The sequence below is a fragment of the Ranitomeya variabilis genome, chromosome 2 (genome assembly GCF_051348905.1).
Source record: "Ranitomeya variabilis isolate aRanVar5 chromosome 2, aRanVar5.hap1, whole genome shotgun sequence".
NCBI classification, from domain to species: Eukaryota; Metazoa; Chordata; class Amphibia; order Anura; family Dendrobatidae; genus Ranitomeya; species Ranitomeya variabilis.
Window position 1 is genome coordinate 825,050,286 of NC_135233.1, and position 14,126 is coordinate 825,064,411.

General features: G+C 44.0%; 1 protein-coding gene across 5 annotated transcripts in view; it reads left to right on the plus strand.

The window, feature by feature from the left end:
- The window catches only part of GCLC (glutamate-cysteine ligase catalytic subunit), a 98,832-nt gene extending 96,270 nt beyond the window's left edge, over window positions 1-2,562 (plus strand). For 4 of the 5 annotated variants that reach the window (XM_077290028.1, XM_077290027.1, XM_077290029.1 and 1 more), the window contains one exon: window positions 393-1,765. In XM_077290028.1, the coding sequence (XP_077146143.1) occupies window positions 393-595 (203 nt within the window). In that variant the 3' untranslated portion in view covers window positions 596-1,765. Of the gene's footprint in view, window positions 1-392 lie in introns of all 5 variants that reach the window. The other variant, XM_077290025.1, reaches the window with a different exon arrangement.
- Window positions 2,563-14,126: the final 11,564 nt, after the last annotated feature.

Sequence of the window (14,126 nt, forward strand, 5' to 3'; positions counted from 1 at the left end):
TGCACCCAGACAGTGGCTGGTCCCCTCTGGAAGACATTTGAGTGTAGAACCCCTATGAATGTGTACATTTTATTAATGGAAACCTAAAAACCTAGGTGGAAGAAGGGTGATTTCTATAATAGGTTGGTGTACTGAGGGGCATAAAATGCATGCAATGGTAGGATCCACATCAGTTTCATACCAAAATCTTTGCTTTCTGACATATTACAAATTTAAAGACAAGTGGCACAATACTGATTTGGCTCCAAATACTCATCTCAGGGATATAATGGTGCACATCTGGCAAATGTAAGGATGATGTCCATTGTGGTCACTTGTCAAAATAACCAATTGGTATGTTAGATAAAATACCATCTATCTAAATGGTATTTACACAATTTATTTTTTTGTAGGAGAGCTGATGACTGTGGCCCGGTGGATGAGAGAATTTGTGTCAAATCATCCAGACTACAAGCAAGACAGCGCTATCAGTGACCAAATAAACTACGACCTGCTGGCGAAATGCAATCAAATTGCTAATGATCAGGCTGGCTGTCCTGAGCTGCTAGGGTTCTCTAAGGTCAAGCAGAGTGGGAACAAAAACGTGTCTCTATGATGTGACGCGTCGCCCATAAAGTGTTATCTGGTTGGTGACCAAGAGACACTGCCTAAAAAATTCATGGGCCAATCTGATTTTCTGCAGTGCTTGCTTCATAATTAAATATGATTAACCTTTTATACAGTGAACATGTAAATAGAAAAATATTTTTCTGACTAACAGTGTATTTGGTTAAAGTTGTATCAAGTTACTGTGAAATCAACTCACAATTGTTATGTACACTATGGGGAATACAGTTCTCTGTTAACAGTAAAGTACCAGTACTTCTATATAATAAAGGAAGAGAGTGTAGATGATGGCATCCCTTTAGTAAGCAATGTTTAGTCTTACACATGCAAAAAATAGGCAAGTAATATAGTTGTGTGTCAACTTCCTAGCTCTAATTGGTTCCCAAAATGAAGACACGTTTAGCTGAAAAGTTTTTCTGCTAAAGCAAGCCCACTTATTTTGCCCAGTAGAGTGGCATTTCCCCGGGGGAGACCTGCATTCCACGACTTGTTAAAGCGTTTTATTTCCACAGTACAGATCTGCCGCTTTCATACTTGGACTTTCCCCACCTTCTTTTAGGTCTCAATCTGACTTATTTCTGTCAGTGTGCTGGATCAAAAATTGATCAGCTTTTGGTCAGTGTGTTAATTTTTGCTATCAGTGTTTCATTAGTTTTTCTTGCATGCAAAGAAAAAGCAGAAGCCTGAGAAACCTCCACCAGTCACCTCATGGATGCAGTCAATAGGCTGCAGAATTTTTCACGGACCCATAGATTTGAACGTATTTTTTTTATGAGCAGCCACATACTCATATCCATGTTCAAACATGTATGTAAAACAATAACATCTGAATGAGGCCTTCAATTGACTTCAAGAATCTACTTTGGCTGCATTGCTTTCTAATGTAGGATTTCCTCATAGTACTGACCAGAGCATGTCTAGGTGACAACCTCGCCAGCCTTAAATCTTGTGTGTTATGTACAAACCCAATGTCAGCCTGATGTTATGTAATATTTAACAATTGCTTGTAATGCTGCTCGTCTGGTAAAGAATTATAACCAACTGTATATATGTGAACGGAGCATATTTGAATGTTAATACAAGTCTAATATGAAGTGGGTTACAGCAGTTTATAAATAAATATTGCAAATACGATGAATAAACTTTTTCCCAGTAGCTGAATCTTCTGAATTTGTCGCTTGGTTATAGGTATGCTTTGTGTGCCGAAGAAGTGTTAAATGTTTTACAATTTGAGAGTCTTCAGTGATTAATATTTAATTTCTCACTGAAAAGATGGTAACGAATTGCAATTTTTGAGACTACTCACTGTGCATAAATATGTGATTCTTCGTATTTTGTTATTTTCTGCCTGATGAGACCTGAGTTGTCTTTGATAGCTTGCAATTTGTTACTATCTTTTCAGTTGTCCATTAAAAAGTTTCAACCACTGAGGACTCTCAATGTTAAATTAAATATTTTTCTATCTACTGGCTATCAGAGTACAAAGATATACAGCTCTAGCAAAAATTAAGGGACCACCATATTAAAACCCTGTCATGGGCAGCCCAATCTCCAGACCTGAACCCCATTGAAAACCTCTGGAATGTAATCAAGAGGATGATGGATAGTCACAAGCAATCAAACAAAGAAGAACTGCTTAAATGTTCGCACCAGAAGCAGTGTGAAAGACTGGTGGAAAGCATGCCAAGACGCATGAAAGTTCTGATTAAAAATCATGGTTATTCCACAAAATCTTGATTTCTGAACTCTTCCGGAGTTAAAACATTAGTATTGTTTCTAAATGATTATGAACTTGTTTTCTTTGCATTATTTGAGGTCTGAAAGCAATGTTTTTTTTTTTAATTTTGACCATTTCTCCTTTTCAGAAAAAAAAAATTATTGCTTGGAAATTCGGAGACATGTTAGAAGTTTATAGAATAAAAGAACAATTTACATTTTACTCAAAAATATACCTATAAAGAGAAAAATCAAACAAACTGAACATTTTGCAGTGGTCTCTTAATTTTTGCCAGAGCTGTATATACAGCAATACTGTAGTGGGGCATAGGCCACTAAAAGGATGCATTGAATACATTAGGCAGCATGTGCCTTGTAATGAATTTGGCGCATCTTATTCCTGCACGCCCCTCATTAAGGCTGGCATATGAAAAGCCAGTCTTAATGACTCAGGGACTTGGATGTCTATTCTAATTCTGAAGTGAATGCAGAAGTGAGGTCTGTATTGTTTTATTCCATAGGCATTGCACATTCAAAGATTATTAGACCCTAAATGCACTCTCTACCATTATGCACTTGCATTAAATTAATGAAAATTGGCTTTAAGTGTCTTACAGTTGGTTTGAGCAGAAAAAGGCATAAAGAAGGTTTCTGTCAGACAAATTCATCAGATATTGAGTTTTTGACTGCCCAGAACAGGGGAGGGCAAATCATTTTCCCAAGGGGCCACATGAAAGACCATGATTAAGTGCCGAACCAATAGGATGAAATTAATTCTGCTCTAAATTGATTAATTGATAATGGTTTAGTGAATCTTGCTTTGAGCAGGGGGTTGGACACGATGCCCCTGGAGGTCCCTTCCAACTTAACATTCTATGATTCTAATATTAACACATTCCTTATTGTTTTATTTTAATATTGTATCACTTAATATTCAGCAAAATTCAGTATGCTGACAGCCCCTTCTATATAATGTATGAACCCACACACAGCCCCCTATATACACGAAGAGCCTCCTGTATACAGCATGAACCAGAAAAAGCTTTCCTGTATACGGCATGAGCACAACATATCCTCCCCATATCCAGCATGGGCTCTCCATGTCCAGCATGAGACCCCCCTATAGCCTGCCCATGTCCAGCCGAATATCCCATACACATGAAATAAAAAAGAACATCACATGTAGACCTCACTCCTATTCCCCCTGGCTCTCTGCTCCTGTCTCCGGTTTTCTGATTCTCTGCAATGTGCAGCTGACATGATGAAATGATGCGATTGTGTCAGCTGTATCACACACTGGTGGAAGAAGGCCGGCAGCCTCGTCTTCCACCAATTCATTCAGCACTAACTGCATCCTGGGGACATGGTGTGGCCTGTGGGTCACTGTTTTAAGCCCCTCGGCTGTCTCGGTCCCCTGGCTGAACAGGAACAGCCAGAGGGTTGGATGTGGCCTATGGGCTGCAATCTGCCCACGTCTGACCCAGAAGAACCATGCCATCTGTAGCGAATTCTTCATGCATAGTCTCATGCTGCAAAAAATATCCAAGTCATTGGCTGCTATAGGCATTAAAAGAGAGAATCTCCATAGTGTGGCCACCAGCCTCCCTTAACCTCAACTCCATTGGGAACGTGTGGAGTATCCTCAAGCAAAAGATTTATGAAGATAGGCTAATCCGACATCCTGCAAAGAAATTCCAGCAGAAACTACCCAAAAGTTCAATGGATGCAAGAATTGTGAAGATGATCAGGGCTGCCACCAGGAATTTTTCCATCATACATGACTGCACCACGAGAGAGGGGATCCGCCCATCAAGGACAGGAAACCTTCAAGATAAAAGGGGCGGCTCCTCTCTCCACATCAGTTGGTTTCCTGTCCTTGACGGGGAACCCTCAAGATGGAAGAACATCTCATGAAGATTGAAGAGGATGCCTGGGTCGGGTGGATTTGGGCAGGCGCTGGTCTGCTGCACCCGTCACCAGGTACCCGTAGTCGCCTCGGGGGCCATGTATACCATGCCCCCCCTGAGCGAAGCATGGCCACAGCCTGCGATGCAAACGCCCGGGTGAAAATTATCCACGGGGACCGCAGGTGGCGCTCTCCCCCTGTCGATTTAAAAATACTGCCCACGGGGGTCACCTTTTGGTGCCCCCCCTGTTGACCAAAGGTGGCCATGCAGCCCGTAAGGCACATCGGTGCCCGGGCTTAGTAAGTCTCCTCGGAGGTTGGGGCCCTCCCTGTTGAGTTTCAAAAAGCAGGTTTCCCCCTCCCTGGCGATACCTGAGGCTACACAGAGTGGTGTCCGGAGAGGTGTGAAGAGGCTGCGCTGTCTGCATCTGTGGCGTGGACACTCCCGGAAGCCTCCCTCCAGCCGGCACCAGGTATCCGGGAATGGAGGTACGTGCGTGTGCTCACTCGGCGGCAGCTCGCGGAACGTTTAATGCGGGCAGGGGGGCCAGAATCTTCGGCGCGCACCGGAAGTAAAGGCCGGGTGCGCGCCCAGAAGTGAAGGAGCGTGCACCGGAAATAATAGCCGTGTGCACGCGCAGGACCCGGGCGGCAGCACTCGGAGGCAGGATCAACCAGGTGTATGGTGGATCTAATAGATTGCCGGGTGCGCGCTCAGGAATCATTTTACCATGCAAGCGTCGCTGGCGGCCAGCAATGGCAGGATCAGCCAGGTAAATGGTGGCTCTAATAGTGCGCACCGGAAGTGGTTACCGGGTGCGCGCTCTGACATGATTACAGCGCAGGCGTTGCGCTAGCGGCCGGCAGATGCAGGATCAACCAGGTGATTGATGGCATCTATGAGCACCGGAAGTGGTGCAGGCACGATCAGCCAGGTAATCATTCATGACAGGTGCGATTAGACACCTGATTACTGAAGCGACCAGTAAAGGCAGGATCAACCAGGTGATCCATTAGAAAAAAAAAGGGGAATCTATTTAAACGAGCCAGAAATGCTGCCCTGTGTCACTAAACCAGGCCAGGTTGAAGGTGACTACTCTTGTTGCGTGTTGGTGTTTATAATGGAGAGCTTTTCACCAGAGCATTTGATGCCACAGCAAGAGGTGCAGGAGAGGCGGTCTCGCTCAAGCGAAAAGAGCCAGATCCGCCATGGCAGCAGCAGAAGCCGCTCGGACAGCATACGGACGGATCAGCATACCAAGGAGGGGTCCCTAGTCTCATTGGGAGACACGGAGAAAGCCAATCAACCTCCGGATCCGGTACCCGTACTTTGAAAGCGTCCGAGTGGTGAGTGAACTGCGAGAAAGTCCAGCACGCTAATGTCTGTTTTTTTTCTCTTATCTCCTCTCTCCCCTCTTTTCTTATATACATTGCGAGGTGGAGTATAGGAGGTCCCCAAAAAGTATAAGGCGAAGACTAAAAATAAAGAATGTCCCTTATGTAAAAAGCCTTTAGAGACATCTTGGGGTAAAAGACTGTCAGGAGTGTATCAACCAGACTGTGGCAGAGGAAACGCCCTCCTTTACGGACAGCCTAAGATCTCTGATTCAGTCCAAAGTCTCTAGGTCCGTAAAAGCATTACAGACAGCTGACACAGATGCCAGATCTAGGGACAGATCCAGCCCCTCAGTAGGATCCCAAAGAGATTCCTCGGAGTCAGACAAGGATTCAGATACAGCCCGCTGCTCAGATAGTAGCTCAGAGGAGGAAGACACATTTCCAGCGGAGGCTACGGATAAGCTTATAAAAGCTGTTCGTTCTACCATGGGGCTGGGAGACGAGAAGGCCAAAAAGACGGCCCAAGAACTTATGTTCAGTGGTCTACAAAAGAAAAAACGGAGGTCATTCCCTATTAATGAACAGCTACAAGAACTGATTAAAAGGGAATAGCAAAAACCAGAAAAAAGGTCCCAAATAACCACCTCCCTAAAAAGAAGGTATCCATTTGAGGAAGAGGCGTCATCTTGGGATAGAGCCCCAAAGATTGATGTGGCAGTCTCAAAAGTTGCCAGGAAATCCTCACTGCCATTCGAGGATCTAGGTTCTCTAAAAGAACCTCTGGATAGGAAGGTGGACAGTTCCCTGAAGACAGCATGGGAAGCCTCAGCAGGAGCACTAAGACCAGCTATCGCGGCCACTTGTGTAGCCAGATCCCTTAAAATCTGGATAGACAACCTGGAGGAACAGGTAGAGCAAAAAGTTCCCAGGGAAGCTATTGTAGAGGCAATACCAACCATGAGAGCAGCAGCTGTGTTTCTAGCTGAAGCATCAGCAGACTCTGCTAGGCTGGCATCGAAATCGGCAGCTTTAGCCAACACAGGACGCCGTGCCGTATGGCTTAAATGCTGGCCAGGAGATACTCAGGCAAACATGAAGCTTTGCTCTTTGCCTTGTGAGGGGAACTTCCTGTTTGGACCGGCGTTAGACGAGGTATTGGAGAAAGCCGATGACAAAGAACTTCCCAAAACAACCATTTCAGCCCTTTCGGAGAGGCCAAAAATTCCGAAGGCAGCAGTACAGGGACCGAGACAGGAGCAACCTGGACAAGCGACCCAGGGGAGGAAAGGGCTTCTATTTTGGCAAGTCCCCCAGAGACACCAAAAAACCCTCCCAGTGACGGTCCTTCTCAGGTGGGAGGGAGGCTCTCTCACTTCCTTCCAGCCTGGGAGAGGATCTCATCCAGCATATGGATCCGGCAGTTCGTAGGATCAGGCCTAAAGCTAAAATTCCACCACTGGCCTCCAAAATGATATATGCAGACTCCGGTACAGTCCTCCCAAGAGAAACAAGACAATCTGGAGGGGCAAGTAACATCACTCCTAGACAAGCACGTCTTGGAAGAGGTTCCTATAGAGGAAAGGAGGGAAGGATTTTATTCCCCTCTTTTTCTCATAAAAAAACCAGACAATTCCTGGAGGACGATAATAAATTTAAAAGGCCTCAACAAATTTCTTGTAATACCATCATTCAAGATGGAAACCATAAATCAGCGGTGAAGCTTCTATATCCCCAGTGTTACATGTCCGTCCTCGATCCCTCAAGGACGCTTATCACGTCCCAATCAGACAACAAGATCGTCAGTTTCTCAGAGTGGCAGTTCAGATGGGGTCCCAGTTGCGTCACTTTCAGTACAGGGCTCTGCCCTTTGGGATAGCAACAGCCCCACGGGTATTTACAAAGCTGATTGCAGAGGTCACAGCACATCTCAGAGAAAAAGACACTCTGATAATACCCTACTTGGATGACTTCCTGATAGTGGGGAAGAACTTTTCTCCCTGTCAGGTGCAGGTCAGGATAGTGATGGACACTCTACAGACACTGGGATGGCAACTAAACCTCAAGAAGTCCAAACTAGACCCAGCAATGGTCCAGAATTTCCTGGGGATAACGGTAGACTCCATGGCACAGGAGTGTCGCCTCCCAGAAGAAAAAGAGGACAAAATCAAACAGATGGTTATGACCACATTAAAAAAGCCAGAGATGACTTTAAGAAGAGCCATGTCGGTGTTAGGATCCCTAACCTCCTGCATACCGGCAGTAAAATGGGCCCAGTTCCATGCAAGAGAACTGCAATGGTGTCTGCTGCAGAACGACCTGGAACTTCAGGGGCAGCTAGAGCAGAAGCTCATTCTCCCACTCTCTGTACTCCAATCACTGAGATGGTGGTTACAGATAGTCATCTCCGAGAGGAGTCCCCTGGACATACACAGCCTCCAAAGTGATCACAACGGACGCCAATCCATGGGGGTGGGGCGCTCACTCAGACACACTGGGTCCAAGATCCCTGGGCTCAAGAGGAGAAAAATCTATCCTCAAACGAGTGGGAACTCCTAGCAATAGAAAAGGCGCTAGAGAGATTACTTCCACACTTGACAGGGCATCATGTGAGGGTCCTATCGGACAACCGGACAGCGGTCGCATACGTGAACCACCAAGGGGCACCCGTTCTCGGTCACTGATGCACGTAACCAGAAGACTCATGTCTCTAGCCGAAAGGCATTTCCTGTCATTATCGGCCCTGCATATTCGAGGTGTGGACAATATAAAGGCAGACTTTAAGCAGGAACCACTTGAGGCAAGGGGAATGGTCCCTAAAAAAAGTCCGTTTTTCAACAAATAGTACACATGTGGGGAAGACCCAGGGTAGACCTCTTTGCCTCAAGAGCCAACAAGAAAGTTCAAAGATTCTGCTCCCTGAACCCAGCAGACAAGCAGTTGGCAGTAGACGCCTTCAGTATAGAATGGACGTCAGGGAGGACAAGGCCAGGGTAATTGTCATAGCTCCCTTCTGGCCAAAAAGACCATGGTTTTACTGTCTGAGAGTGATGTCAGTGACGGACCCATGGGTTCTCCCGGAAGACAGGACCTTCTAACGCAGGGTCCCTTCAAACACCCGCAGAACTCCGGGCTTCATTTGACAGCCTGGCATTTGAGCGGTCGTTACTAGAGAAAGAAGGGTTCTCAGCTGGGTTAGTATCCACCTTGCTCAGCAGCAGAAAACCAGTAACGACCAAGATCTATGGGAGAATATGGAAGAAATTCCTCTCCAGCTCAGGGCCAATACGGGAAGGGGAGGTCCCGATAGTGGCAATTCTGGAGTTCCTGCAAAAGGGCTTGGATCTGGGGTTAGCTGTTAGTACCCTCAAAGTACACATTTCAGCCTTAGCAGCCTTATTCAACTGTGACCTGGCAAGCAATAGATGGGTGATGAGGTTTATCCGAGCCTGTAGTAGAGCTGACTCTGTTCCATCCCCTACTCCTCCACCATGGGATCTAAACTTAGTGTTGACAGCTTTAACAGAAAGCCCCTTTGAGCCGTTAAATACAACCTCAGATAAAGTACTAACATTAAAAACAGCTTTGTTAGTGGCACTTACATCGGCCCGTAGGGTGGGGGATTTACAAGCACTGTCAGCTGACCCCCCTTACACACAAATTATGGACGATAGGGTTGTATTAAAATTAGATCCGGCATATCTCCCCAAAGTGGTATCGAGATTCCATAGGGCTCAGGATATAACCCTACCCTCTTTCTGTCCTAATCCTAGTATCAAGAAAGAGGAGAGACTCCATTGCCTAGATGTCAGGAGATGTATCCTACAGTATCTAGAGATGACAAAATCCTGGAGGAAACAGAGGGCTTTATTTGTTTCGTTCCAGGGGTCATGGAAGGGCCTTAAAGCCTCAAAACAGACTATAGCTAGATGGGTGAGATAGGCCATTATTCTAGCGTATAGTAGTGCAGGCAGGGTTATTCCACAGGGTCTGAAAGCCCATTCCACGAGGGCCATGGCAACGTCGTGGGCGGAGAGAGCAGATGCTACCATCGACCAAATCTGTAAGGTGGCCACTTGGTCCTCTCCGTCAACATTTTTTAAACATTATAGGCTAGACCTATCTGCTACCTCTGATCTCACATTTGGGAGAAGTGTTACAAGCAGTGATCCCTCCCTAAAAGAGAATACAATCTCTGTAACTCTCGTGGTGCCGTCATGTATGATGATGGAAAGACACGGGTATTACATACCTGGTAATGTGTTTTTTCATGAGACATGACGGCACCCTTATATTCCCACCCTTTTGATCACGTCATTAGTTGGGTGCATTATTAGCATTATTTGTATTATACACTCCCTGGGGTATCGGTGAATAGAACCGTATAGGATGTATTATTTGTGTACACTAACCAGCGGAGTTCCTCTCGTACTCTGTAAAACAACTGATGTGGAGAGAGGAGCCGCCCCTTTTATCTTGAAGATTTCCTATCCTTGATGGGCAAACCCCCTCTCTCGTGGTGCCATCATGTCTCATGAAAAAACACATTACCAGGTATGTAATACCAGTGTTTCATGGCCCTATTGAGACTCCCCCTAGGCTAAACCTCAACTCTGCCTCACCCGTCAAACCTTTCACAGTCCCACTGCCCACTCTTGGAAAAACTCCACTTCTGCACTACGTCTTCACCAATCACACATTCAGGCCAGCGTCACACTAGAGAGTTTTACGGACTTATAAGAGGCGCAAAAACTATGCATTTCACACCGACCAATGATTCTCTATGGGGCAGCTCCTATCTGCCGTATATTTCTCTGCCGTATTTTACAGGCGAAGAAAATCACAGCATGCTGCGTTTGTCAGCGTATTGTGCAAAAAATCCACCAATGAAAGTATGGGGGCGAGAAAAATACGGATTACACACAGACCATCAGTGTGACTTGCGAGAAATACGCATTGGTGTTCTAGGGAAAAGGTGGCAATTCAGTGCGCTGTACAGTAAAATCACACTGACAGGTTGGAATAGAACAGATCAAATGTCTACACAGTATAGGTAGGTATATATAGATAGATATAGATTATATATATATATATGTCAGTGAGACACATATATGTAATCCGCAGGCAGGGTGTGGCAGCGTATTTTACGCATGTTAACCTCCATATGTAATCCGTATGGCATCCGTACTGCGGTTTGTTTCTCGCAACCTTGCAAAATGGACATATAATGGATCCATGGGCTCAAATATTCGTGAAAACATATATAGATATATTTCATACAGCGCTAGATAGCCGAAAAGCCGGTAATTCAATTGCCGGCTTTTGCTATCTCCTTATCAAACCCGACAGGATATGAGACATGGTTTACATACAGTAAACCATTTCATATCCCTTTTTTTTTTTTTTTTATACATAATCCTCACTAATAATGTTAGTAGTCTGTTTGCAAAATATGGGGGCTCTATCTGTTAAAACAAAGGGTTAAATCACGGAAAAAACTGGTGTGGGCTCCCGCGCAATTTTCTCCGCCAGAGTGGGAAAGCCAGTGACTGAGGGCAGATATTATTAGCCTAGAAAGGGACCATGGTTATTGGTCCCCCCTGGCTAAAAACATCTGCCCCCAGCCACCCCAGAAAAGGCACATCTGTAAGATGCGCCTATTCTGGCACTTAGCCACTCTCTTCCCACTCCCTTGTAGCGGTGGGATATGGGATAATAAAGGGTTAATGTCACCTTGCTATTGTAAGGTGACATTAAGCCTGGTTAATAATGGAGAGGTGTCAATGAGACACCTATCCATTATTAATCCAATAATATTAAAGGGTAATACTTTATTCTTAATGTGTGTGTGTATTTTATTGAAATAAAAACACATGGGGTTGTAAAATCTTTATTATACACTTAATCCACCTGAAGACCCTCGTTCTGTAAAAACAAACAAAAAAAACACAACAATATCCCATATCTTTCCGGCGCTCAGACACGTCCCACGCTGTAAATCCATCTGAAGGGGATAAATAATTTTACAGCCAGGAGCCTGCTAATGCAGCTGTGCTCCTGACTGTAAAATCTGGGGAATGAATTGAAAGCAGGGGAACGTAGCATCGTAGATTTGCGGAGCTGCGCCCTCTGCTGGCATAAACTCATACGTGAGAAAATAGAAAAATCCCCACGCTAGAGTTCATATGAGTTTATACCATCAGGGGGCGCAGCACCGCAAGTCTGCGATGCTATGTTCCCCTGCTTTCAATTCATTCCCCAGCAGTGTACAAGTAATACAGGCATCACCAGTGACATTATACACAGGAGCTCTGTATATAGTGTCAGTGTACAGATAATACAAAGATCACCAGTGACATTATACAGAGGAGCTCAGTATATAATGTCCGTGTACAGATAATACAGTGATCACTAGTGACATTATACAGAGGAGCTTTGTATATAGTGTCAGTGTACAGGTAATACAGTGATCACCAGTGACATACACAGGAGCTCTGATGCCTGTACATTGACACTATATACAGAGACATTATACAGAGGAGCTCAGTATATAATGTCCGTGTACATATAATACAGTGATCACTAGTGACATTATACACAGGAAATCGGTATATAGTGTCATTGAACAGGTAATACAGGGATCACATTTGATCCGGCGGTGTCCATCTTTTTAGGATTGCATAAAAGTGCTGTCGGCCACAGTTTTGCGCACTTCTGAAAAGGACACCGCTGAACAGTGGCCAGATTAACTCTGCTACCTCATTATAGTGAGTGGATCCATTGGGGTTTTCATCCACTGCTGCCTGTTTCTGGAAAAGACCCATAGAGTCAAAATCGTCACTACATCTGTAGATAAATTCCCCAAGGGGTATAAATGCCAAAATGGGGTCACTTAAGGGGTGATTCTGCTTTTGTAGCACTTAGGGGCTCTGTATATGGCGTTCACAAACTATTCTGGGAAAATCTGCGTTCTAGGAGGCAAATAGCACTCCTTCCCTCCTGAGTCACTCCTTATGGCTAAGCAGTACTGTACAGCCTCATATGGGATATTTCTATTTTCAGCAGAAATTGAGGGACAAATTTTGGTGCCATTTTTACAGTTTTCCTAGTATGACGATAAAAAATTTGGGGCTAACACAATTTTGGTGGTAAAAATGTAAATAATTTCTTCTTCACTGCCCAATGGTATAAAATTCTGTGACACACATGTATAATTAATGCACCCCTAGATAAATTTATTGATTTAGTTTGTTAAATGGAGTCACTTATGGGGGATTCTGCTGTTCTGCACCTCTGGGGCTTTGCCAATGTGACATGGCACCCTCAAACCAGTGAAGCAAAATCTGCTTTTTAATATGGAGCTACTTCCCTTCTGAGCTTGGCACTTTGCTTCAAAAGTAGTTTTCGGCCACATATAGGGTATCTGTGAACTAAGGAGAAATTGCAAAACAATTTTTGGGGTCCATTTCCTCCTGTTACCCTTGTGAAAATACAAAATTTGGAGCTAAAAAAGATTTTTAAGGGAAAAATTATGTACATTTTTGTACATTGGCTTGGAATCATTGCGTTACCAATGTAGACCACTAGAGGGCAGTTCAGGTTCATAAAAGCATAATAACAAGCTGGACTGAGCACAGCTCCATTTATCAAAACAATAGGTTCTTCCTGTCAGGATTGTTTTTTTTTTTAATTAATTTAACTTTTTTGCTAAATATAACAGAGTCTGATATTAAACATGTTATCTGTATTTTTGCATTATTTTTGTCATAGTGTAAACAGTATTAAATATTTTTCGGGCTTTGAAAGATAAATGCATAAAATTGAAGCTGTTTTACAGTCAAGTTTAATACATTTTAACTCCTTCATGACCCCAGCTTTTTTCAGTTTTGCGTTTTCGTTTTTCGCGCCCATCCTTCCCAGAGCCATAACTTTTTTATTTTTCCGTCAATTTGGCCATGTGAGGGCTTATTTTTTGCGGGACGAGTTGTACTTTTGAACGACACCATTGGTTCATGTTGTGTACTAGAAAAAGGGCAAAAAATTCCAAGTGCGGGGAAATTGCACAAAAAGTGCAATCCCACACATGTTTTTGTTTGGCTTTTTTTCTAGGTTCACTAAATGCTAAAACTGACCTGCCATTATGATTCTCCATGTCATTACGAGTTCATAGACACGAGTTCTTTTTTATCTAAGTGGTAAAAATTTTTCCAAACTTTGCTAAAAAAAAAAACTGCGCCATTTTCCAATACCCGTAGTGTCTCCATTTTTTGTGATCTGAGGTTGGGTGAGGGCTTATTTTTTGTGCGCCGAGCTGACGTTTTTACTTATACCATTTTGGTGCAGATACGTTCTTTTGATCGCCCATTATTGCATTTTAATGCAATGTCGCGGCGACCAAAAAATGTAATTCTGGCGTTTCAAATTTTTTTCTTGCTACGCTGTTTAGCGATCAGGTTAATCCTTTTTTTTTATTGATAGATCGGGCGATTCTGAATTCGGCGATACCAAATATGTGTTTATTTGATTTTTTTAAATTGTTTTATTTTGAATAGGGCGAAAGGGG